Source organism: Sarcophilus harrisii, chromosome 4 (assembly GCF_902635505.1).
Source record: "Sarcophilus harrisii chromosome 4, mSarHar1.11, whole genome shotgun sequence".
NCBI lineage: Eukaryota > Metazoa > Chordata > Mammalia > Dasyuromorphia > Dasyuridae > Sarcophilus > Sarcophilus harrisii.
This window is the reverse complement of record NC_045429.1, coordinates 91013395-91041191: the sequence shown is the minus strand read 5'-3', so window position 1 is coordinate 91041191 and position 27797 is coordinate 91013395. Positions and strand designations below refer to the sequence as shown.

Sequence of the window (27797 nt, the reverse complement as noted above, 5' to 3'; positions counted from 1 at the left end):
CAGAGTTCTTCTATGCAGCCTGATCCCAAGGAGACAATGATGGCCAGTCAGTCTCAGGGAATTCAGCAACTCTTACAGGCAGAAAAACGAGCTAAAGATAAGCTGGATGAAGCCAAAAAGAGTAAGTTCTAACTCATTTTAATGGTATTTTCTTTTCTAATGTTCCTAGAATTTCTAATAGTTTCTAATTTCGAATTTTCTCTAATCCTGGAGTTGATATAGAGTTTCTTGAACCCAAACCAAATTGAAATTGAGATCTCACTGGCTCTACACCCCTACTATTTCTTTGCTCCAGTTCATTTTTCCAAAAGAGCTTGTAACTAGTAACTAAATCCTTAAACAGATTCCCCTCTTAATTGCTTTTCATTCCAAGATTTAAAAATATTCCTATCACATGGTTCAGCTGTCTACAAGCTAAACTCCAAGGCCAGCATTTCTAACTTTAAATGTTTCTCAGTGGTTCCTCTAATTTTCTCTTTCTTCATACAATAACAGTAATATGGTACAGCTGCATGTAAATCTCTAACCCCTTCTAAGTCTGTTTCCTCGTCAAGATAAAAGGAATAATAACACATTTAGTACCAACCAGACATTTACTAACTGTTGTGAAGGTCAAGTAAGGTCATTTAGTTGTTATTTGCAAAAATTGAAACATTTTTTATCATTACTGTCAATTACTAATTATTATTATCATCATTTTGTTCTCATCCTTTTCAATAGAGTTCAGAAAGAAATTATGGTAGAAGCTATTTTTCTTTATATTTAATGTTACATGTAGTACAAATTCTATAATAATTATTATTGCTATCTCAGTGGGTCTGTCAAAAACTACAGAAGAAAAAATTGAATACCATGGTAATCTATTTAAAATATTCTTAGAATGCAACAACATTCAGTGGTTGGGTCTAGAGGACTGAACTCATATTAATAGATAAGAGTTACATGTAGGAAGACAAAGTAATTTCACAACAAAATTAGGATTATTTTAAGGTGGAATGTGCTACCATGGGAAGTAGTGAGTGGATTCCTCTTCCCTCAAATTTAGAGGTCTTCAAGTAAAAACTGAAGGATCAATTATTGGAGGTATCATAGGATTTGGGGTTAGATTCAAAATTGATTGAGGTCTCTTGCAACTCTGACCCTGGATTTATAAAATCTATACTCAAATCCCAATTCTCTTATTTACTAACTATGTAACCTTGGTCAAATCATTCAAACTTAGTTTCCTCATTTTTATAATAAGGAATTATAACAATAATTCATTTTTTCTATGATATATTAAGATTTATAAAGTAGTTTCCACACAATAATCCTATAAGATAGACAGGGGGAAATATAACTTCTATTTATATACTTATTTCATTTTATAATCAATGAGATACTAATGGATATATAAAGATTTTATTAGTCATAAGCATGATACACATGATATGTAAAGAAGGTATACTTCTGTATTGTTAGAAATGTTAGCATGTTAGAAATATTAATGAGTGCTTAATCAAGAAAGTAATGGCAATATTTTAACACAAAGTATTTTAAGTTAAAATACTATTAATTTGGAATATTTCATTTTTTATCTGGATTAAAATAAAGAAAATGAAAGAAATGAATGAAAGAAATCAATCAGCTTCTATCTGATTCATTCTTGAAGTTTCACTATAATTAAAGAATTGTAGGAATGTAAATTCACAGATCCAAGGTTAGAAGGGGCCAGAGGTCATCCAGCCCAACCCTTGCATTTTATGTATTAAGAATGGATTTGGAATCAGGAAGATGAGTTTGAATGCTCTCTCAGAGACTTCTAAGCCATGTGATCCTGTACAAGTCCTTCAGACTTAGTTTACCAATCTGCAAAAAAAAAAAAAAAAAAAAAAATCACTTCACAGGATTATTTTGAGGATTAATAGGTAACTGTGTAAAATGTTTTCAAATGTTAAAGTGACAATATACTGCTGCTGCTACTACTACTATTGTACATGAGGAAAATATAAGTCAATTTATAATTTTGCATATATGATCTGACCAAGTCACTTCCTTATCAATAAATTCTAGTGGCTCCCAAGATCAAATATAAAATCTTCTGTGTGGTTTTTAAAGCTCTTCATAACCTGGCCTCTTCCTGTTTTTCCAGTTTTCTTATACCTTACTTCCCTCCCCACATTATTCCATCCATTGACACTATCTCTTTGCTGCTCCCAGTATATAACAACTGATTGCATGCATTTCTCCCCCTGGCTATTTGTCCTCCATGTCTTTCTCTTTCCTTCTTCGTCTTTACCTCCTAGATTTTCTGACTTCAAATCTCAACTGAAGTCCCCCTATTTACAAAAAATTATTTTCAATCCTGCCTAAACTTGTCTTCCCTCTGTGATAAAATCCCATTTACAAGAGTGGGATCTTCCTTAATGCTATTTATTTTTATTGATCATTTCCAATTTATTCTGTATGTACCTTATTATTCAGTCATGCCCTACTCTCATGACTGCATTTGGGGTTTTCTTGGCAAAGATACTAGAGAAGTTTGCCATTTCCTTCACCAGTTTATTTTACAGATGGGGAGACTGAGTAAGTAAGTCTAAGTGATTTGCCTAGGGTTATATAACTAGTAAATGTCTAAGGCTATATTTTAAACTCAGGAAGATGAATCTTCCTGACTAAAGGACCAATGCTCTATCCACTGTATCACCCAGTATCCCTATACAAACCTAATTGTTTTCATGTTGTCTCCTTCCCACCCCTTTAGATTGTGAGCTCCTGGAAAACAAAACAGATAATTGACTTTTGCCTTTCTTTGTAATTCCGTTGTTTATCAGTCTCTGATGCAGAGTAAGCACTTCTTAATAAATGCTTATCCATTTAATAGCACAAATACACAAACATGTATAACATAAAAGTCATCAAAGTGCTTTACTTCTTCATCATCATGTTTTTGGGCAGCTAATACAGGTATTTTTTCGATGAGGAAAGTAAGACTCAGCATGGTTAAATGGCCTATCTAGTGTTATAGCCAAAGAACAAAGTCAGGAATCATACCCAAATCTTCTGGCTTACAGTCTAGTGCTTTGTTCACTGTGCCACACTTCTGATTATGTGAACATTTATGAATATGAAATAAGTTTGAAGATGAGGCAAACTATGAAGCCGAGTCTATAAATTTTTAAATATTTATATATATATTTTCTTACCAAAATTAGAGTAATTTAAAATGTTCCAAAGAAAAAAAGCCAGTTCTCCCTCAGACATGACAGTCATTTATCTGAGATTCTGTCAAAAAAAAAGTGACATTAAACTCAATTTTAATCAATATCATTGTCTTTTCAAACAACTTTAATCAACCATTTCACTCTCTTCCAAACTTACTTGCAAAAAGAAAAAAAAAAATATTTTTCTCACTGATCATGTCTGCTAATGGAGGCCGTTGGAGGTGGGTAGTAAGCAAAAGCTTCAAATTCCAGTGTAAGGGCAAAAGATAAACTCTTTTCTTTTTAAATGCGTGGGAAGCCTTTTTTTGTCATCTGTTTACATATCGAATCCTCCCAGTAGAAAGTTAACTTCTTAAAGGCAGAGAATGCCTTTAAGTTTTGTCTTTGAGAAGTATAGCTTCTTTACCAGAAAGATCTAGATACAAATTTGGCCTCTGACACATGTTGCCTGTGTGACTTGTGGCAGGTGATTTAATTTCTCAGTGTTCTCATGCTTTGGAAGATGACATTTACTCACTCAAGAGTTCCCTTTACCAGTGAAATTATAGGTCTTATCATTATCTGTTCACAGTATCCCCAGGGCTTTGCACACATAGAAAGAACATGAAGCTGGTTCTCCTCAAAGGCATTTCAGAAAATGTTTTGATTTCTAACAGGTAACTTTTGTTCTTAGTTTTGCCCAGTGAGTGTTCTGTCCCAGAAAGTAGAAGCTTGGAAACAGTTTTCACTGGCTAATACCAGATTTCCCCACTCAAAAGTGGGCAGTTTACAGTAGCTACATAAAATACCTGACCCATACTCTCCAAATAAATACAGTTCATTCCATGGCAAACATAAATAAAACCTGACCTTCACAGCATAAGAAATCTGTTATTATTTAGCTAACCTTTTATGTTTTACTGTCTTTTATTTCTTTCTTTTCTTCTCTAAATAGATGCGGAATCACAGTTGAGCTGAAATGGATTTTAGCTATCATGTTTTAAAACTTTCTTCTCTATAAAGACAAGATCAAGACTTTGAATAATTTAAACCAGCTAAGTTAGATGATTGAACTTGAATGGTGAAGTATTAAGAGCCCTGGAGTTAGATACAAATGGCTTGATTTCCACCCCTCATCTTGAAACTGGATTGGCTATGGATGTCACTTTACCAAGGTGACATTCAGTGTCCTCATGGGGAAAAATGGATATAGTCATATTTTTTAATGTAACTCACAGAGTAGTAAAGAAAGCACTTTCAAAAAGCTATAAGGCTCTATAAATGTTAGTTACTAATTTAAAAGCTAGCAAGCAGTTCTATTGTGTGTGTTTGCATACATAGGCATATGTATACATACATACACACACACACACACACACACATATATGTATATATATATAAAATTAAATCTCCAGAGCTAGGAGGCTAACTAATCTAAGTCTTTCATTTTACAGACAGGGAAACCAAGGTCCCCCAAATCTCGGAGGATTTTGGTTTTGTAAAAGTGGGTATATTACAAAACTGATTACTCATTAACCAGAAGAAAGCTTACTCATTGAATTAGAATGGACTTCAGGGAAAACTAGTCTAACTTGTACCCAAGCACGTATCTCCTCTAGTATAATATATCAGATAATTGTCATCTTGACTCTTTTTGAAGATTTTCACTGAGAGAAAAATTTCCTGCTCCCCAAAGGGATCCATTCCACTTTGGATCAATTCTAATTGTTAGGAGGTTTTTCCTTAGATTGAACATAAATCTGCCTTTCTGCAACTTACTGTAGGATGACAGTATCAAAATTTAAAATTGGACCAAAAATTTGAATTGGAAGGAACCTTAAAAATATTCTAATCCAAAATCTTCATTTTACACATAGAGAATTGGATTTAGCTTTCCCATTAAGATCAGGAGTGAAGCAAGGATGCCCATTATAACCACTATTATTCAGTTTTATACTGGAAATACTAATTCTAGCAAGAAGACAAGAAAAGGAAATTGGAGAAATAAAAATAAACAATCTTTCTGAAGATGATTTGATGGAATAATTAAAGAACCCTAGAGAATCAACTAAAAAAAACTAGTTAAAAGAAATAACAATTTTATCAAAGTTGCATGATGTAAAATAAACTCATATAAATCATAAGCATTTCTACATATTACCAACAAAACCCAACAGTAAGAGAAAAAGAAATTTCTTTTAAAATAATTGTAGACAATATAAAGTATTTGGCAGTCTACCCACAAGATAAACCCAGGGGAATATATGAATACAATTAATAAATACTTTTCATATAATAAAAGAAAGGGCTAAATCCCTTAATATTAATTGCTCATGGATAGGCATGATATAATATAATAAATTACAATTTTACTTAAGGGAATTTCAGTGCCATATCAAACTATCAAAATATATCTGGAAGAATAAAAGGTGAAGAACATCAAGACAATTAATGAGAGAAAGGGAGAATGAAGGAAGATGGCCTTAGCAATTCCAGATTTCAAAATTAATTACAAATTAGTAATCCTCAAAACAAGCTGGTACTGGCTAAGAAATAGAGTGGTAGATCAGTGGAATAGATTAGATACACAATACACAATAGCAACAACCATAGTAATTTAATGTTTGATAAACTCAAAGATCCAGGTTTGGGGGTAATAACTCACCATTTGACAAAAATTGCTGAGAATACTAGAAAGCAGTTTGGCAGACACTAAGCATAAGATCAATATTTCACATTGTTTAACAAGATAAAGTCAAAATGGATAAATGATTTAGACATAAAAGGTGTGATATCATAAGTAAATTAGGGAAGCATGGAAAAAATGTACTTGTTAGATCTATGAATAAAGGAAGTGTTTATGGCCATACAAAAGAAGCAGAATATCACAAGTAAAATAGATGGTTTTGATTTTATCAACTGGGGAATGACTCTTATTTTTATAAATTTGGCTCATTTCCCTATAAACTGGCTTTAATCCCCTCCTCCCCATTTCCTGTCTTCTTTTTAACTGCATCAATTTGTTTTATTTATACAAAATCCTTTAGTTCATATAAAATAAAAAATCACCTTCCTCAAATTTTCCAGGTTTTTTAAGTCATCAGCGGCTCAAAAATGAGTGTGTGATATTGTTGCCCAAGAAGCCAACATCATATAGGTGTCTTAACAAATTAGTCTTTGACTCAAGAGAGGTATGGTTCCTCTGTGCAGTATTTGAAGGGCTGGGTTATCCCACTCCAGAGTAATTTCCACTTCACTGTAGCTAAATCTAGAACTAGAAAAATTTAGTTGACTTCTTATCTCTACTAATCAAGGAGGTGTCTAAATTCATTGATTTAAACAACGCCCTTGTTTTTGATCTGTACCTAAGTTTTAATTCATTTCATTATATTGAAAGAGAATACTATGGGTTTGCACTAATTTATTTTATTTTATCTTTAGCCCTTCTTTACCATATATTTAGCTGCTTGGAGATGGGTGAAAGAGAAAAAAACAACCAACAAACATAAAAATGAACATATTGTGCCAAGGGCAGTAATTTTTTTTTATTTTAAGCTAATCACAGCACTGCTTAGAAGTCTAAAGAATTTTTTGAGTTCAATGAATCCTGGCCAGAATTCAATGTGATTTTTAAAAATGAGTGTGATATGTTATATGTTATAAGGATTTGGGCTTCCGCCTGCTTATCCCCAAATTTTGCCCTAAATATTCTTTTGTTTAGTTTATGGACATTTTTCTCAGATTTTTAAAAAATTCATAAATAGAAGGAAATACTCAATTTGATTTAGAAGTTAGTAAATATGAAGATATAAATTTTCTTTTTTATCCAAGCTTTTAGATTTCCTGAAATGAGATCTCAAAGCAGTGTTTACCCCAAGTTAAGAAACCCTACCTAAAGATAATTTTCTCACTCCTACATTTTAGTAGCATACTTTAAAAACTTTAGTAATTACATCTGTGTTTCAAAGATCAAAGAAAAGAGAAAGGGACCTATTTGTACAAAAAGCTTTTTGAAGGGAAAACATTAGCAAACTTCAGTTATAGTCATGATAGATGGTGGCAGTGTCAAGTGCCCTCAAAGACTTAAACTTTGTCTCATTTATCACCTATTGCTATACTGTATACTGGAGAAATAAACTGAAGACAAAAATAAAAAAGGAAATCCTTATTTCTCTTAAGGAGACTTACAACCTACTATTCCAGAGTTTACAGACCCTTCTATCTTCTTAGTTTGCAAGTGAACTAGAGCAGGTCTTCTAAAATGAAAAAAAACACCATAAAGCCCTCTTTGCCTTAGCTCTTAACAAACCCAAGCCTCATGAGGCATTGATTTTGAGGAGGAAAATATTCTATCCATCCAACACTGAAATCTAAGGCAAAGGTCAAATGAATATAAGTTTTCCATCCAAGAAAACTTACAAGGGGCAGGAGAGAGGGCATGGGATAAGAGGTGGCAGAAAATTTATAGAGAAAGCTGAGAGGACTGAAAAATTAAAACACACAAAAAGGACCTGTCCTCCCAGCTGCCACAGGCCCCAGTCACACCTTTGGTATTGCCCTTAATTTTACATGTCAACTGTCCCCACTATATGTCCCCAGATTTTCTCCCAGATCTGTAGTTGGCCGTTTTACTCTGTCTACTATATTTTTACTGGGTAATTTTCAATCATCTCCAATTCTTCACAACCCTATTTTGATATTTTCTTGTCAAAGATACTGGAATGCTCTGCTATACAATATTTTTAGTGTATTTTAAAATTTTATATATTTATATGTTCCCAATTACATGTTTTTTAAAAAATTCTAATATTTATTTTTTTAAAAATTAGTTCTAATTTCTTCCCCCCCATCATTTGAGAAGATGAGAAATATGATAGCAATTATGCATGTGAATTCATGCAAAACATACGGCACTATATACTCTTGCTACATCCTAAAGTTCAGAGAAAGGACTATTATGCATCATCTGCCTTCTTCCATCTCCTTCAGATTGGGGCTTTGACCAGTTCATTGTCAGAGTAAACAAAGTCTAGATCCTGCAGGGGCAGGCTAGCCTTCTCTCAACACGGCCATATCCAATTCATTAGCCATTTAATGGACAAAGGGAAGTGAAAGAGGACAACCTCCAAGGTGGGATCCCAAGAAATCCTCATATCCCAGAAAAGTTCCTTTACAGTCAGGGACCCACTTTGCTTCCTTTCCACAATTGAACTCACAAAATATTTTGCCAAACATGGTAGTTTTATCCATTCACAGCTTTTCTTTTGTCACAAAGGAGAATTTGGTTCAAAGATAGGGAGTGTGCCCCAAAACTGGCTGTGATATAAAAATCAAAGATATCCTAGGTTTATTTTTTAAAAATAATAAGAGCTATTGAAAACATCAAGGTAATTTTTTCATAATGTTTCCTCATCAGTTTTTCTTTCCCCAAAATTTTTTTAAATTGACTTTTTTTCCATCTTTAAAAATGTGATGTGTTAGACCTGAACAAGGTAACCAAATATTCCTGTCCATAACATTGCAAAAGCATAATACTGTTTGATATTTCCAATGTATCTATTCAATTAGCAAACCAAGCTTGTTTTGATAATATATAAAATCTAGAGACTAAGGCCATTTCTCTTTGACCTTTGTTTTTCCCCACCAGCCAATACATTCTACTGTACATCATAGATTCCTATTATTTTTTTAATTGAGCAAGCTAGATGGAATGCTCTGATGGCAAGAGCACTATGCCTCAAGTCAGGAAGATCTGAGTTCCAATTCAGCATCAGACATTCACTAATTAGGTGACCCTCACCAAGCCACTTACTCCTTCTTTGCCTTAGTTTATATACAAAATGGAAATAATACCAACCTCTACCTCCCAAGGTTGTTGTGAAGATCAAATGAGATAACATTTGTAAAGCACTCAGCATAGTGCCTGACACACAGAAAGTACCATGTAAATGTTAGCCATCATTATTATTAGTTGAATTACAGGCATAGAAACAAGAATACCACAATTAGATTTAGGCTTCTAATGGTTAGGACCATACCTAGGTTTTAAGTTAAAGTCTATATTCCTGTGGAACATTTTCATAAAGGAATCTCTTAAGATATAGCAAGATGAGCTTTAGAGAGATTCATAAGAAGTAGGTTTGACCATGGACAAGAGCATGATGTTCACATACAGGACAGTAATAGAGTCTTTGACTGGAATCAGAGGAGGAAGGAGCCTATGATCTAACTTCCATGCTCAGATCTTCTAAAATTACCTATGTGATTTTGGAGAAGTTGCTTACCACCTCTAGGGATTGGTTTTCTCATCTATAAAATGGGGAACTTGGACTAAATGACTTCAGAGGTCCCTTTTAACTCAACATTTGATCCTTACATCTAAAATTAGAATATGATTATATTTTTAAAAATAATTTTTAAAACATATTTAGGGTTTTTTATATCACCAACAATACTCCACTGTCTTTTCTCAATTTTCCAAAAAGCCATCTCATTAAACAAAGTTTGATTCTTTTTTTTCTTTTTTTTTGTCAGGTCTTCTATTCATTGCTCCAAATAGCTGCTCCTATCACAAAAAATTCTTCAAGAAAAAAATTGTCAACAAAAATTGATTTATACAATGAAAAAGCCTTAAAATATAAGCAATGTACTCCATTTATGGGTCTCCAACTTCTATAAAGGCGTGAGATGTTAGGATTCTCATATCTATTCTTTATAATTTAGCTAACATTCACTATACTCACTAGTGATTGTTTTGTGGTTGTCTTTAAGTATAATATTTCTGCATTATTCCTACACACTGCCTTAATCTGTTGTAAGAATCAAAGAATTTAGTATTTGTGAAATTCTTAATGAACTGTATTATTACTGTTATTTATTCATTGAAAATATAATGCCTCTCCAATGGAGAGGAATACTCTCTAAAGCTCTAGCATATGCTTAAACAGAGCTTACTACCATCTCCAAATGAATCCATGCATTACCAGAATGGTTAAGAATTGATAGGGTACACTCCTAGCATTTTCTGGTTGGCTTCTCTGCTACTGTTTCCAAGGCAATGGTGTCCATCTTCAGAGCTAAAGACTGGATTTCACAGATAAGGAGTAAGAAAGATGTTGATGTAAATAAATCTCGTTTATTCATTTTTAGTTTCATCTAATGAAACAGTGGGGTACTAAAGATAGTTCCTTCCATGGAATATAATCAGTGTCAATATATGTAGTATCACAAACAGTGGCAGCTGCTGGGTCAAGCCAGAAAACTGCTGAGCCAACAACTTCTCCCATACAACTTTCTCTCTTAATTGAATAGGGACCAGCAGGTGCCTGGTATGATAATAGGTAGATATCATGGGCACACTGAGAAACTGTCATTTGAAGAAAAATCTGATATATGCCATCTTGTAGGAAGCTCTTGATTTTGGTCTGGGGTGGAGCATATGTTACCTTTTCCAAAATCTTCTTTCTTTGCTATAGCATCTTTGTTTTCAAGCCTATAGATCATGATTTTTACACTGGAAAAGAATGTCATTGGAGTTCAGAAGAAGGAGAGGCCATATCTGGCTGGAAATTAAGAATAGCATTTATATAGCTCTTTAAAATTTAAAGAGTTCTTTACAAATATCTCATTTTAGCCTTATTACAACCCTGGGAAGTAACTACCATTGACAAAGCCATTTTACAAATGAGGAAGATTTCATTGAAAAGTTGACATATGATCTGATCCACAAGGGAGTGGTATGGGCGGATCTATGCCTTAAGAATATCGATTTAACTGCTTTATGGACTATGGTTTAGAGAAACTAGATATATAGAGATCAATTAGGAGTATTGCAATGGTCCAGGAAAGAGATAATGAAGGCCTGAACCAGGATGACATTGACTTTGGAGGGGGAATGGCAGAGAAGAGGGAAAAGGAATTTATATGAGACATATTGTGAAGATAGAATTGATAAGACTTGGCAACTGACTGGGTTTGAATTGTTAAAAGTACTCCGGTGAAAGAGAATTAAGAGGACCCATTCATAGCAATTGGGAAATCAATTAATGAGCGTTTATATTAATGAGTATTTATATTAAGCACTAATTCTACATAGCATAAGGTTTGAATGAATACACATATTTATAGACATCTATAAAATATATACATTATGTGTATGTATATATGTGTATATATGTATATAGAGATATAAAATACAAGATAATATTATTTCATCAATATGGGTATTTTCTCCACTATTTTAACCCTTTTGTGCCTTAGCAGATTCCACAAGTTGCTCTAATTTAAACAAAATCAATTTTTTTTCAAGTTTCTATTTAGTGGTGATATTGTTCTTAATTTAATTAGGCAGGTCCTTGAACAACAGAGATAATACCTCACTCAAAATCTTTCTTGCTTCAATAGGCTTGCCAGAGCTTGGAATGCTGGTGGAATAGCCACCAGAACTCTGTGTACTCTCTCTGTCATAATGAATCATTAGTAAATGTTCAAATATAAACAAACATTTTGTAAAAACCTCTAAGTCTTCACTTTTTAAAAAAAAGCAAACATTTAAAAAGTCACCCATATGGAAATTCTAACTACATAAACAATTGTTTATTTTGTCTACTTTTACTCAAATTCAGGCTTCCATAAATTCAATAAAGTACCTATGTTTTTCTACCTATATATCTATAGGTGCTATAAAGTACCTATGTTTTTCAATGTTCCTACAAACATCCTTACTTAATTTGAACATTCCCAATCCAAATAAAGCTTCTGGGAAGCAGCTCTTTAAAATGTTTCCTTGCAAGTCAAAATTTCAGGGGCCATAAAATTTCAGAACTTGTTTCCTGAGATTAAAAAAATAGTACATGAACATTTATTTCAATAACAAAATTCTTTGTGTACACATATAAAATGAGAAATTGCTTCTTCCTTTATGTTTCAGATACAGTCCTTACATTAAAGTATATATTGTATTAGGTAAAAGAAACTTTATATGGGTAATATGGTTTAAGTTAGCATTCATTTGGACCCCATTTTTTCATTATTCCCATACCTTACTGTCTTTATAAAATTTAGATTGGATTATAGATTCTTTAATACTTTGAACCTCAAAATATCAGCCCTTTCATCAGTATGGTTTCTATTCCTTTCTATATATATTGAAATGTCTCTATTTCTTTGCAATGAGATATGGGAGTTCCAGTGTCCCTCCTACTTTTTTACCCATTCCACTGTTAGCAAACATTATCTGCTTGCTAATTTTCTGATGCTAAATTCAGTGTACTTAGCTAGGGTGATCCTCTGACAACAATCACCCCCACCTGTTCTGACTTTATAGACACTGTCAGAGTAACTATTTACCCAATATGTCACAATACCTTTATTATAGAGATGTTTGCAGATTATTATCCTCTTCATTTTCTTAGGAAGGCTGATACAAATGAAGTGATTTGCCAAATGACTTACTGGTAAACTATTAAATGGGGTCAGAATTAGAATTCAGGGCTATGGATTCCTAAGGGTTATTTTATTCAAAAAAATTCATTTTAATTAATGACACACACACTCAAGCCCTTTTCCTATGTCATATTATGGTAGGGAACATTCTGGGAACAGTCTGCTTTTATGGCCTATTAACCTGGAAAGTTTATAACTTTTCCAGGAAAGATTACTAACTCAGGATAGATTGTGTATCTATCATCTAAGAACCAACCTTTATCTCCAGAAAATAGGGGAATTCAATGAGGCTTGTTCAGTTTGCACACAATAGAGAACTACTTTGAACATTTATAGAATGTTGGATGATCTCATTGTCACATTCGTTCTATTTATAAAAAGCTATTATACAAGTGATTATCTGCTCATTTGATGATATGCCATAATTTAAAAATTTCTGCCTTCATGTTGGAAAAAAAATTCTAAAAATTCAATTTTTCACTTCTCCCACCTCCCAAGTAATACACCGTATGGAAGAATTGTTGCCCTCACCAATCTATTTAAAATATAGAGTTAACAAATCAAAAAATGACCTGATCTTAAAAATAAAAGTGAAGACTCCAAAGGATTCCTATCCTTAGCATTCAGGAGAGGTCCCCTAGGGAATAATTTCCAGAGTCAAGGACTTTCCCAAAGGCTCTACATATTCTAAAAGCTCAGTGGATCTTAATAATACTTTTATCTTTAAGAGTCCACTATAGAACCTAATTAATTCAAAAATAATTTAATAAATGATATAGAAAAAAAAATTTTTTAAATTTCAAATAAACTGAGAGCATATTGTCCCACAAATTCACACACAGGTAGGAAACATCTGGGATCAGGGAAAACTAGAGAGGAAAGCATATAAGGAAGACATATGGCCAGGGCACATATATGGCAAAATACACATATAAGGAGAATGAGTGGCCATGGTACACACATGCATATAAACACACACATGAAACATGCATGACTAGCAAATACATATGTGGAAGGGCAATTAACATCTTCAGTGGTTTGGAACTACTGATGTCTTCTAATAATTCTGTTTCTTCCTTGCACTATCTCCCTTCTGGTATTGTACTTTTCAGTTGATAGGTCCCATAGTGTGGACTGGACATTATTGCTGTACTGTAGTCTTTCTCAAATATTGCTCCACCAAATTCTGCTTGGGTGGATTCTTGTTTTGATGATGCTTCTGGTCTACCTGAATTCTTTAGCTACTTTTCAAGGGAAAAAAAATGGATGATTCCATATTCTTTCAGCTAAAATAAAACCCCTGGACTTTTCCCAACTCTTAGAAGAGTTGCGACACTCTTCCCAAGAAACAAACAAAAAAAAATCCCTTGGGGGTTCTGCTTTCTTCTCTTAGGATCTTGGCTACACATCTTCTCATCAGCAAAGTTTTAGCTTCCAGTGTCAAACCATTAAAAAACAAATAGCATGGTTGTCCCAGTTAATGAATGTCTAGGAGTAATCTTTTTTTTAGGCTCCTCATCCTAGATTCAGAGTCCTCATTCTAGCTTATGCTGAACATGCCATGTACATTTTAATTTTCAATTTCTGAAAGCTAGCTATAAGTCAGGGGATGGTTATTTGTCTAATAACTACCAAGCATCTCTATAGTTTAAGGTTCCTTAGTTTTTAAATCCTAAATTTCTTCTATTCTGCCACATAAATGAGAGATTAAATAAAGGTACAAAGACAAGCTAAGTCCAGGGGATAAGGTCACATTGCCATTTCTATCTATCTAACCACATTCCTCACTTGTCATATGGAGATACAGCCAACATCAAAGCTTTAGAGCAGTTTTGAAGTATGCTATCAAGATTATTAAAGCTTGCCTAGAGTCATGGTAGCACATAATCTGCTTTTTAAATAATGTGTGTATGTATGTGCATTTATATTTATATACATACATACATACATAAAATTTACATCACTGGTATTTCTACCAGTAACCCCTCCAGACCCCACTCATAGAACAATCTCATTTAACTAAATACACATACACATGTGTTTTTATGTGTGTATTCTGTCTGTCTTTCTTTATCTCTCTCCCTACATATATATATATATATATATATATATGTGTGTGTGTGTGTGTGTGTGTATGTATGTGTGTGTGTGTGTGAGTATGTATACACACAAAAAAAAAGAAAAAAGAAAAAAAATCAGCAAAATCAATCAATATATTGAAAAAATCAAGAAATTTCAATTCTCCACATTCAATGCTACACATTTGTGAACTTTCCATCTAGGTAAAGAAACCAGGTAAGACTGTTTCTTAAATCTCTTCTTTAATGCCTTGCTTATTCATGGTAATTTTCAACATTTCCTTCTGCTTGTTTTGTATTTTTTTTTTCATTTTATTGACATTGCAGTAATGTTGTAGAATGTTTTCTTGGTTCTGCTTATTTCGTTCTGTATCAGATCATGTCAAGCTCTCCATGTTTCTTTGTATTGATTGTTTTTTCTTTTTCTTATAGCACAGTAGGACTCCACTACATTCATGTCCCACAATCATTAAGTCATTCCAGAATCAATGAGATTTTGCTCTGTTCTTAACTGTATTATAATATCCTGTTGCTAAATCAAAAGATGGAAAGGGCTGCAGAGGTAATACAGCAATTACTCACTGAAGTTTATGTAGCATCCTTGAGGATGGGCTAGGCAGATTCCAGCTGAAGATCTCACTATGAACTATTACAAAAATACTTATTTAATCACAAAAATTCAAATATTTTAGAAAACAATGGTATAATGAAAATGAAATTCTTATTGATAGGTAGGAATATGAAAGTGTTCTCCCAAAAGAAGATGAGATTATGGAAGATTATTAATACTTGTCCAAGGTGCTTAATTAATACCTGTCTATTGATTAGGCCAAAAAAAACAAGAACCCTTCCCATGAGGCCACTGGAGATAACTGTGAGAGCAACACTAAAGTCTGTTGGCCTATCCAACAGAAAAGAAGCTAAAAGCAAGACATCCAAAGTAATGATCTTCATTTCAATGGAAAGGTAGAAGAAAGAGAAGGAAGGCAGGAGGGGAGGCAGGACACGTGGTTATATAGGTTATATAGCAAAGTATAGTATTAGTGTAGTAGGAAGTAAGAAAAAGTATTGTCTACTCTTGCAAAATCATAGATTAAAAACAATATTCTCTTAAAAAGCTACATTTCCTGGCTTTATCCTTATATAAGAGGCATCATGATATAATAATCAGAATGATGGCCAGATGAAACCTGTTCATATCTTGCCTCTGATACTTGCTGATTTATGTGATCAATGCTAAACATACAATTTTCTTTTTTATAAGTTTTTTATTTTCAAAACAGATGCAAGAATAATTTTTCAATATTGACCTTTGAAAAACTTTGTGTTCCAATTTTTCCTCCATTCCCCCCACTCCTCCCCTAGATGACATGTAATCCAATATATGTTAAACATGGTAAAAATATATGTTAAATCCAGTATAGGCATATATATTTATACAATTGCTGCACAAGAAAAATCAAATCAAAAAGTAGAAAAAAAATGAGAAAGAAAATAAAATTCAAGCATATGGTGTGATCTACCCTCAGTTCCCACAGTCCTCTCTCTGAGTGTAGATGGCTCTCTTCATCACAAGTTTATTGGAACTGGCTGAATCATTTCATTGTTGAAAAAAGCCATATCCATCAGAATTTGTCATCGTATAATCTTATTGTTGCCATAACCTAAAAGTTTCTTAATTTTTGTATTCCTCATTCAACTTTCTCATTCTCATCTACCATGTTATATCTTGGATATGTAACAGGCGCTTTTTCTACTAGTGCTCTCCTTATCCCCAGCAACAAGAGTTAGGCTAATGTTGCCTCTTTTAACATAGCTTTCAGGTATACTCTTACTTCAATGAAGGTGGCTTCCTGTCACTGAAGGGTATCTAAAAAAATAGGTCCACCTATGTGGAACGGGGACTCTTCACATATAGTAGATGACTCAATGGGCAAGTCACCACAGGCTACAGATGTATTTTCATATTCTATGAAGAGGTGGCCACTAGCCAAGCAAATGCTGGAGTATCTCTTTTATGGTGTGGCTCCTTTTGTTAACTGCTGAATGGCCTCTGGGTATCTCATTTTCTTCTAAAAGCAAACCTAAACTAATAATGTACAAACATGATTCAGGCTTGTCCCTTATAGGTTGCAACTTGTGTAACTAAAGGTAGTTTTCCATACTGACAAGTTCACAGAACCTTCCTATACATCAAATTGTTATCTTGTGCTATAACATCACTGGGGATGGGTTAGTGGAAAGAACATTGTTCTGTTCTAGCCAAAGGTCCTGACTCTGACATTTACTGCTGTGTGATCTTAGGCAAGTTAACCAGTATTCTGAATATGTTCCCTAATTTGTCAAGTTGTCATAATATCACTTACACTACATATATGAAGCATTGTTGAGAGGGAAGCACACTGTAAACTGTCAGCCAATACAGAATATGATCTATGACTGTTATTATTAAAACAAACTAATTTAACTAAAGTCTACTCAACAGACCATATTGGATGAAAGAAGCATTATTCATTGTCTCAGGAGAATGAGAGAAGGAATGTTACCTGGATGAGATATTTGGAATATAAAAGACCAGAAATAAAGAATCAGAAACATAGTGAAGGATTTCTTAAACTATTGAATATTAGCAATGACTAAGGAGTTTTGCAATGTTACTACTGAACTCCTGGAGATGAGAGTGAGAAAGTTTTAAGATTTGTTTGGTCCTTTGACCTACAGATCCAATTCCAGTAGTTCAAGATATAAATTTCAGGTTTTAACCAATGCTATCCAAAGCATTACTTTTGTACTAAAACTTTACAGTATAGTCTGCCAGTCTTTGGACTTAATGCTTATACCCTTGGCCTTAATAAAACTGAAGAACCATTTAACTGAATCTCTTTGCCATTAAAAAATATTGGTTTTACAATCCCTTTCAAGTCTCCCCATAGAAAGTTAGTATACAAAACCTACTTTGATGTGCCCTTAATCTTGATCACTCATTCTACAGGCAGAAAATGTTAAGGGAAAAATCCCAATAAAATGCAACGACAAAAATGTAAGCCATTTTAGTAGAGTCCAAGCTGTAGGTTTGTAGCGACTTGGCTAGCTGCCAGTGTTAAATAGAATCCAGTTGGTAGAGACAACAGGGTTCTTGGCAGCAAATCAGTACCAAACTTTGACCAAATAATATCTTTCCCAATCAATGACAGCTAAAATCTGTTCTTTGGCTGTTATTGCTATGAGTAAAAGAGACAGTTATTTTACTTAAACATGAAAGTGCAATAGAAAATTGCCATTTTCATAATATTAAAGAAATCCAATGGAAAATGTTTCAAGATCTGTGTAATTATATTTGGGGTTTTTTTTGCAAGCTTCCAACAATTCTATAATATATGGTAATGTGATTCTTCTGATGGGCACTTTGTAAATAACCTGATCTCCTTTTTCTGATGTGGGGTGTGTATGTATGTGTATACACATGCACATAGATTATACATATGTATGTATGTAATAGCTAACCTTTATACAGTGTTTACTATGTGCCTAACACTGTGCTGATTACTATATCATTTAATCTTCATCACATCCCTGGAGGTGGATGGTATCTATTACTATCCTCATTTTACAGATGAGGAAATTGAGAGAAATAGAAGTAAAGTAATTTACCTAGTGAAGGAGCCATTAAATTCCTAAGACTGGATTTGAACTCAAGGTTTGGTGTACCATGTAGCTGCATATGCATATGTTTGCAAGGATGTATATAATAATGTAAATGTGTGTATATTATTATATTCTATAAAATTATAGGCTCTTAAAAATGAAAGAGACTTTCCCAAGACTCTCAATTTAGAGATAAGGAAACTGAGACCTAAAGAAGGAAGAATCACATTAAAATCATAAATAGCAGACCCCAAATTTGAAGCAAGAAATTCTGGTTTCAACTACAGTTAATTTCAAAGGTTCCTCATTTTCTGCTTCCCTCAGACATCTCTTTTAATTTTCAGGAAAAGGTAAAAGGCTAAAACAAGCGAAAGAAGAAGCAATGGCTGAAATAAATCAATTTAGAATGCAGAAAGAAAAGGAATTTCAGGAAAAACAATCTTTGGTAAGTATGAATGTCAATTAATTTCTCATATATTTTAAGCAAAGTCCTATGGGAGACATTATGACATTGAAAAAAAAAAAGATATTGAAGAAGGTATAAGAAGACCAAACTGTCAGAGTTGATTTGATATTTGATTATCTGATCAACCTGATTCTTAATCTCAGTTTCTTCACTGGTAGAATTAAATGGTTGGAGAAGATGATTTAAGCCAATCCAATTTAATCAAATTCAACATTCATTTAAACACCTACTTTGTATAGAACACAATCTATTTATTCCAATGGAGAGAGAAGGCATAAATGTAGATTAACTAAGCTGGGTAAGTAACATAACATTGTGGATATAGAGCTGACCTGGAATTAGAAAGAGCTGAGGTTAATTTTACTTACTTTGTGACCTTGGGCAAATCACTTAACTGCTGTCTCCCTCAGTTTCCATATGTGTGAAATGAGAATAATAACAGCTCCCATTTCTCATAACAGTTATTATGAGGCCCAAATGAAAGATAATTATAAAGAATTTACAATTAGCATGGTGCCTAGCATTTACTAACTGAAATATAAATGCTAATTACATAGTAGTAGCGGTAGTAGTAGTAACAGTAGTAGTAGTAGTAGTAGTAGTAGTAGTAGTAGTAATGGTAGTAGTGGTAATGCTGCATACTGCAGGAATACAATGAAAAATGATTCTATAGTTGCTTGGGAAAGGGAATATCCTTACTGAAATTTCCCTGTACCAATGAAATACCACTACATTTATGTAACCATTTCACCATTTTTCTCTTTCTAAGTGGTTTTAGGGCTTTTCTATGGAAGCCCTTTTCAAAAAAACAATCATTCTCTCTAAGACTGAGTGGTTGGGAAAAAGTAATATGAAATCCACAAATGAGAAAATAACCTATATAGAGAGAGTGTGCAAAGGCCATCTGATATTTCTTTAACCTTGCACTAAACTACCTTCTACAAGAAGCCCTTCCTAGTCTTCTTTAATCTTACTTCCTTTTCTCAGAGATTTCTTCCATTTTATCTTGAATATATCTTGTTTATATATAGTTGCTTGTGTGTTGTCTCCTACATTAGACTGAACCTCAAGAGTAGGTGCTTTATTTTTTGCCCTTTCATTTGTATCCCCAGTACATAACACAGTGTCTGGCATAGAGCAGGAACTTATTAAATGCTAATCAAGTGATTGACTATAGAGAGAGAGATAGAGAGACAGAGACAGAGAGATTAAATGATTACTCTGTGTCAGTAAGTACTTAGCATTGAATATAATAATAGAAGCAAATGAGACAGTCTTTTCCTTGAAGTGATCTTATATTTTCATGGGGTGGGATTGGGAGGTAATATACATCTGAAAATGTTGATCAGAAAAAGGAAAGATAGGGAAGGAAGGGAAGACATTAGATTGATACACACAATAATGTTTGAAAATAGTGATTGGTAAGTACACTTCAAACAACAGACATATCTGTAATAAACCTTTCCTGAAGGGCACAAAAAAAAAATCTATTTTTAATCAAGGAGTATCCATCAGGCAGAATCATGTGTTTTGGATATTTCTTTTTTTGACTCTTTCCTATTCAATTATGATGAGCCCATGAGACAAGAGTACCTGAGAACGTATCTTCCCAACTATCACTATTTTTGGCTACCTTATTGGAGAAAAACAAGAACAAGAATAACAAGGGGAAAAAAAAGAACCAGAACAAGAAGAAGCTTTTTTTGTCTTTTTTCTGCATCAAAAATGAAACAAAAAACCCACACTAAAGCCATCCTAATAGTGCACACCATGGGACTGTGGGGGTGCAGAATTTCTTGATATACAACAGCTAAGAAGATTACTCCCTAGGAGTTGCATATGATGTAAATCTATTCCAGGAAATTAACCATTGGCATTGAACTTGAATAAAAACTTGTCTTTTTCACAATTCAAACCTAAGCCAATTTCACAGCTGGCTGATCAAACTGTGTCCACAGAGAAAGAAAGGCCAAGGTGCATGGGGCTGCTCTGCTGAAGGCTTATTATAAGAACCATCTCAGTACTTCTACTCTTGGCATGACCTCACTGTATTCATTGTATTGTTATCCTAGGCAAGACTCATCATGATTAACCTAAGCCTGGGGTCAAGCAGGAAGACCTCCTTGGAACCTGAAGAAAAAGGGGTCCTTGGGGATAATCATATTGAGTTCCATGTGATGCTTCCAAAATTCATACAAAAGCAATTATGGTCTCACAGCCATCATAATCCATTAAACTTAACTTTCTCTATGTAGTTCCTCAAAAGGATATGATGATCTTCATTGCAGTAAATCAACTAAATGTAGCATCAACAAACCTTTTTTTTATTAACCAACAAAAGTGGAATGGTAATTGTAAAGTTCACTGTCTTAAGGATACTGAAATAATAATAGCATATATAGAGAAATAGAGAGAATAGATGACAGATGATAGATAAATATGTATGTGTCTATTCAGTTCAGTCATTTTTCAGTTGTGTCCTACTTTTCATGACCCCATTTGGGTCTTCTTGGCAAAGAGTAGTTTGCCATTTCTTAATCCAATTCATTTTATAGATGAGAGGAAACAGAGGTAGAGTTAAGTTACTTGCCTAATCACAGAACTACTAAGTATCTTCTTGAAAATCCATCTCAGCACTTTATTCACTGCACCGCCTAGCTGCCTTATGTATTATACATACATGTGCACATGCTACTATGCATATATATAGGTGTGTATTAGTGTATATAGATAGATATGTACAGAGATACAGAGATATATATATATACATACATACATAGAGATAGATAATACATAAAAGATACAGACAGACATATAGAGATACAAAATAGATACAGAGATAGATAGATATAATATTTTAAGGTTTTTCAAAAGGTTTACATTTATCATCTTAATGTGATCCTCTTTACAACCTTTTGAGATAAGTGCTATTACTATTATTCCCATTTTTATATGAGGAAACTGATATCTTTTTTTTTTTTTTAATTTTGAGACAACTGATATCAAGGAAGGTTAAATTACTTGTTTGAGGTCACATAACAAGTAAATGTCTGGTATAGAATTTGAACTGTCTTCCTAAAATACCCTAATGACTCCAAGAAACAGCCCAGGAGAGAGGGTTAAGGTGGGAGTTCAAAATCCACTGAAGCCATTTTGCCAGAGGTGGTATTAGCAGTGTTTTTGTTTTTTTTTTTTTTTTCCCCTGGAGAGAAGGCTTACTTTAACTGTGGCCCCTAAGTTTAGGAAGGTCATATTGGGTACCCTAAGTTTCTACCCCGCTGAAATGTCAAAAGTGAATAGAATTTCCAATCAGTGACTGATGGGGAAAAGCTAGTGACCATCACTAAACAGAGAGGCCATGAATCTTCTCCCATTCTCACCCCCCACACACACTACTGGTGGATGTCTCCATTATTATTACATCTTTGCATTTTTCATTAAAAATGGCTCAATTTGAGTTATGCTGAATTAGTTGGACTACATTTTAGGAGGGAGGAAATTGATAACTCCACATGTTAAGAAGGAACAAGAATCAGAACTTTTCACCTCAACTTTTGTAAAACATTCCATTTGCCCCCAACAGAATAACAACCAAGCATCCTGAGAGTTATTGTCCTTGAAGCTATAACCCTTAGCGATATAATTTTTTTAAAAAAAGCAAAATAGCCCCCTGACAATAGTTCTCTGTCAAGTATACATTTCTCATTATTGAAATTTTGGTGTGTTTTTTTTTTTTCCATTTCAAAATGGCAGATCTGATAGCTTTGAAAACTCAGGAAATATCCCCAAATTATTTTTCAAATGTGTTTGGGATTTAGCCAAACCCCAAACACATTTTGATAAGACATCTCCACCATATTTTTAAAATCTTATGAGCACCAAGGAAAACACAATCCATATGGTTCTGATTCATTTATACTTAACTCATCAAAATGTTATTTTGAATAAGCCATCGGATATCTAAGGAGCTATAATATCCTTTCAAAGCTTTTTTTCTTTGAACTGGGAAGTCATCTTTAGCCTGTACTATAAAGAGAACTGGAATAGAACCTGGATAGACTCAAGCTCATTTGATTTCAAGTTTAGGACTCAGGAAGATCAAATGGGCACTGAAGTTTGTGGCCCTCCAGAAGAGGTTTACAGTGATTTTCCTCTACTACCTTATATACCTTTGGGATATATATATATATATATATATATATATATATATATATATATCCCAATAGCTCACAGATAAAGAAAAAGAAAACACTTAAATAAAACTGAAAAAGGAAACTGACTTTCCTAAATAGATAAATTAGGATTTGATGGTTGGTTTTACAGAAGAATGTCTAATTTTATAAAATGCAGAGTTTCTTTAAATAAGGCATTCTTGATATTTGAGCTCTTTTGGCAGTCTGGTGAATCTTACCGAACAATTTTCAGAATAATGTTTGTTGCCTTCATTCATTGTGATGACCGTGTATTTTAAAATCAGCTGGAGTCAGGAATTCAGGTTAGGGGAAAATCGTCCATCTTTATTCTTAGCAGAGATGAAGAAAGATCGGAGGTAGAAGGGAATCGGCAATGGCAATGTCAGCAGCTGAGTCAAGGAGCTAGCTAGACCAGAATATAGGAGACCAGCAGCCACCAGAATCGAACCCAGCCAGCAATCTTTCTCAGCCTCTCTTCCTGCCCCTGTGCCTCCACCCACCAAAATCGTCATTTCCTATACAACACATCAGGACTTGCACAGAGAGTGAGCGGGGGCCATTCTTTCTCCAAGCATATATATTAATAGAGTGTAGTCCAATTACTATTTAGCCTCACATGCTTGGGACCTCAGTGCATCAACTCAAGCCTCAGCCCATTACAATTCATAATTGAAGAAAATGTCAAATTTCAGTTATACATTAGTGAACTAGAAATGCAATTTGTTTCCCATTCAGTTCATTGATCCTCGAAATCTAATGACTGCTTTAAATATTGAGTTCCCTCACACTTTGTTTTAATTTACAGATTATTAACTTCTTGCCAGAGATTCTAAGATTATTAAAGAGGTAAATTCAGCATTGGGGAACCCTGAGAATTGAAATAAGGAAAAAAAGATTAAAATGTCTCTAAAATTATATTGTCCCACCCTATCATCTGTCCGCATCACTGCCAAAATAGTCTTCTGAATGTGCTACAATGAAACTTAAGATTTAGACAACAAGTAGATAGGAAGGATTGTGTGCATGAGGAGATCAAATGACTTGTGTTTTAAACTTGGTCCTGCAGCTTACTCTGTGTGACCCTTAAACAGGAGGTCTCACCTCTCAGAACATGAAGAATCATGAGGGATTTAGACTCATTAATCTTGTAACTCTAAATCTATGGTTGCCACTATGATCAAGGCTTAAATCTTGCTTCCGATATTTGATAGGGTTTTTTTTTTTTTTTTTTGTTTGTTTATGGAAAAGTCACTTGACTACACAGAGCATCCCCTTCCCCACTCATTCAGTCTACCTATAACCTTAACCTTCTCACTTCCTAGCTCAGCTATCATAGTGAGCCTTCTCTTTTTCCCCCAGGCAGAAAAAATTCCTCCTCCCTTGGATTTCTCAGACTTCTAAAATTTGATGTCCTCATGCACACAATCCTTTTCTAACTTCTATTATAGTTATTTGTGTATATGAATCATAAACATACATACTTCCTCATGGAATAGGGTCAGTAAAGTGATTCAGGGAGAGAGCTCTAGATTTGGAGTCAGGAACACCTGGATGAAAACCTAACCTGAGATACTTACTACCTGTGTAATCCTGGGCAAGTCACTTAACTTTGGTCTTAGTTTCCTCAGGTGTTGTGATAACAGCACCTACATCTCCATGTTATCTTGAGGATAAACTGAGATAATATTTGTAAATGTTTATTACAGTGCCTCACACATAATTGCTACTCAGTTGTGTCTCATTCTTTGTCTGATTTGGGCTTTTTCTTAGCAAAGATATTGAAGTAGTTTGCCATTTCCTTCTCCAGATTATTTCACACAAGAGGAAACTGAGCAAACAGAGTTAAATGACTTTCCCAGAATCACACAGCTAGTAAGTGTATAAGTTGGATATGAATTCATGAAGGTGAATCTTCCTCAATTCAGGTCCAGCAGTCTGTCCATTGCACAATTTAGCACACTTAGTAGATAGTTAACAAATGTTCATTTCTTCCCCACTAGAATGCAAGTTTCTCAAGGGCAAAGACAGGGTCATTTCCCATCTTTTTATGTCTAGTGTATTACATGTATGCATGCATGCATGCATGTGCATATAAACACATACATATACAAAGCAGGTGCTTATTAAATATTTTAGATGTAATTAATTAAACATTTTCTTTCATAGACAGTTCACTTTGCCCTCAATTTTTCAGGAATAAGTTTTTTTTTTTATGTAAAGGAGGTATATGTATTTATACTTTAATGGCAATGATGTGCCTATGGTTTCCCATGCCAACCCAACTGACTAATTAAATAAATTCAGCAAGAACAATACTCGTCAATTTAGAGAAAGAGAAATCAATCTAATCATTTTTCTTTCCACATTGTAATATCTGGACAATGGGGTAAATGTATTTTTCAGCATTCATTCTGTACATGCAGCCGTATCTTGCTAGATGAAAACTTAGCATTAAAAGTGTGATGCAAAATAGGCTTATTTTGAAAATGATTATCTTTCACTCTTAGTGGTTTTATCTACTAGATAATAAATTTTATCTTTGTAGTTTCTTCATTGCCTTTACACTTCACTCATACTTAATATTTCATTATTAAGTTAATACTTCAAAAGTTCTGTAATTTTTTTTAATGGTAGGCCAATCGATTTACTTAAACTCACTCTACTTAAATTCAGTGATAAGATGCCCAATCAAATCATTCTTCAAAGACCTTCATCTAAGTTTGAAAAAGCCTTTGAAGTAAAATGCCATATAGGAATTGTTTGTTTAGATTGGAAAAAAAAAAAAAACTTGATCATGCTATGGACGCCTTCTATAAGTTTTCAAGGTTGTCAAGAAAGGACTCATTTCAGAAGTTAAAATGAGTAAAGATTCTAATTGAAGTCTTGGAAAAGAGCCAACTGCATGTAAGGAGAGACCCTGACTTCAGTTTTGGTGAGCTCCTCTTATCCAGGTAGTTCCTCCTGATTTATCCAGAAGAGGTTTTGATAAGCTGAGAATGTTCTGGTGGGTTTCAGACTTCCTTCCAATGAATGACCTAATCAGTTGCAGTGTCTATGTTGGGAGTCAAGGGCACAAAGACAGAGATTCATATGTTTAAGTGGGATTTCTTAAATGGGTTCTCCACAAATGAGAGATATGGGAGCTACGAGTTACCTCTTTGCCACACATAACCTTTAAGCTTGAGCCCACTGTTCCCTGGACTTTCCATGTTGTAGATGTGGGGAGAAGGATATTTTATATCAACTGTTCTTAATTCTAGATGACTGAATAAAAATCAATAAATAACCTAGGAGGGAATCACTTGATTAATTGAAGACTTGATTAAATGGCATTTAAGAAATTCCTAAGCCCCCAGGAAGATCCCCCTAAAACTCATAAGGAAGATTTTGCCTTGTTTTAGGACCCAAGACTAATTGTGAGAATGGATGATGACATAAAGATCTTCAGCTATATGGACTGTTGGTGTAAAGGGCATTAATGAAGATTACAAGTCCACCACACTTCGGAGGCTGGCTTGATGAGTTGCAGTGAAGAGTGCAGAGAGATGGGCATTAATGACCTGGGCATTAAAATCCAGCCAGTGGGATTTGAAGTGACTGATAGTGCAATATCTGAGTCATCCACCAGGTGGTAGTAAAAGCCCAAGTTGTTCCTTTACTTGGACTGGTCAGCCACTTTGCTTTTCATTTTCAATAGTTAAAAACAGTTTTTCTCTTTCTGTACATGAAGGCTTTCTAAATTCACACCTAAAAGGATAATTCATATTTAATTAATTTACAAATTGTAATGCTTTAATTATCTCAGTTTATTTCTACCCCCTAGCATATTTCTTAGCTATTTTGGTTCTCAGACTATCACTGAGGCCTTTTAGAAACTCTTCTGACTTCAAGTTCTCTATTTGACACAGCCCTGGAGAACCTAGGGTCACTTCAGAGTAGGACATTAGTCTAAATGTTTTGCTCAGTGCGTGTCTAACACTTTTGAGTTATATTGAATTTCTCTCCGGGTCATATCAAAGGTTTCTAAAGTATTAAATCTAATTAAGTTTAAAGTGTTTGTCAAATTTCAAGGGTTTCCAATATATTACAAAAAATAGAAAATGATGGACATGGCTATTTTTAACAAATTGATTTAAATCAGTTCCAGTTGTTCAGTGAAGAGAGCCATCCAAACCCAGAGAGAGGACCATGGGAACTGAATGTGGTCCACAACATAGCATTTTCACTCTTTTTTGTTGTTTCTTGCTTGCATTTTATTCTGCTGCTTCTTTTTTATTGGTTTGATTTGGTTTTTCTTGTGTAGCACAATAATTGTATAAATATGTATGCATACATTGGACTTAATATACATTTCTACCATGTTTAACATATATTGAACTACTTGCCATCTAGGGGAGGGCATGAGGTAAAGGAGGGGAAATTGGAACATGAAGTTTTGCAAGGGTTAATGTTAAAGAATTGTCCATGCATATGTTTTGAAAAATAAAAAAGCTTTAATAAAAAAATTCACTGACAAAGTGGATAAGTAATAATAAATGATTCTTGGTTCAATAAGTTTTTTTCTTTTTGCCTCTGCAGATAATGGGTTCCCAAAGCAACCTCTCCAATGAAATAGATGAACAGACAGTAGGAAAGATTCAGAACCTCACTGGTAACTACAATGAGAGCTTGGAAAATGTGATGAAGCAGCTCCTGAGCATGGTTTGTGACCTGAATCCTGAAATTAATAAGAACTACAGATTCACAGATTAAACATTATTCAGATTAATTAATAAATAATATATGTATA

The 27797-nt window shown here is 33.9% G+C and overlaps 1 protein-coding gene across 1 annotated transcript; it reads left to right on the top strand.

Moving 5' to 3' along the window:
* On the top strand, positions 1–27797 carry ATP6V1G3 (ATPase H+ transporting V1 subunit G3). Its single transcript, XM_003767548.3, has 3 exons — positions 1–121; positions 18694–18794; positions 27587–27797. Exons 1-3 carry the CDS (start codon positions 13–15, stop codon positions 27758–27760), a joined length of 384 nt encoding a protein of 127 aa, XP_003767596.3. The 5' UTR covers positions 1–12; the 3' UTR covers positions 27761–27797.

Excerpts from the sequence above, each read along its gene's own strand:
- ATP6V1G3 (XM_003767548.3), top strand. The coding sequence starts at position 13 with ATGCAGCCTGATCCCAAGGAGACAATGATGGCCAGTCAGTCTCAGGGA. Across the intron at positions 122-18,693 it reads GCTGGATGAAGCCAAAAAGA|GAAAAGGTAAAAGGCTAAAA; the intron begins GTAAGTTCTAAC and ends TTTAATTTTCAG. Across the intron at positions 18,795-27,586 it reads TTCAGGAAAAACAATCTTTG|ATAATGGGTTCCCAAAGCAA; the intron begins GTAAGTATGAAT and ends TTGCCTCTGCAG.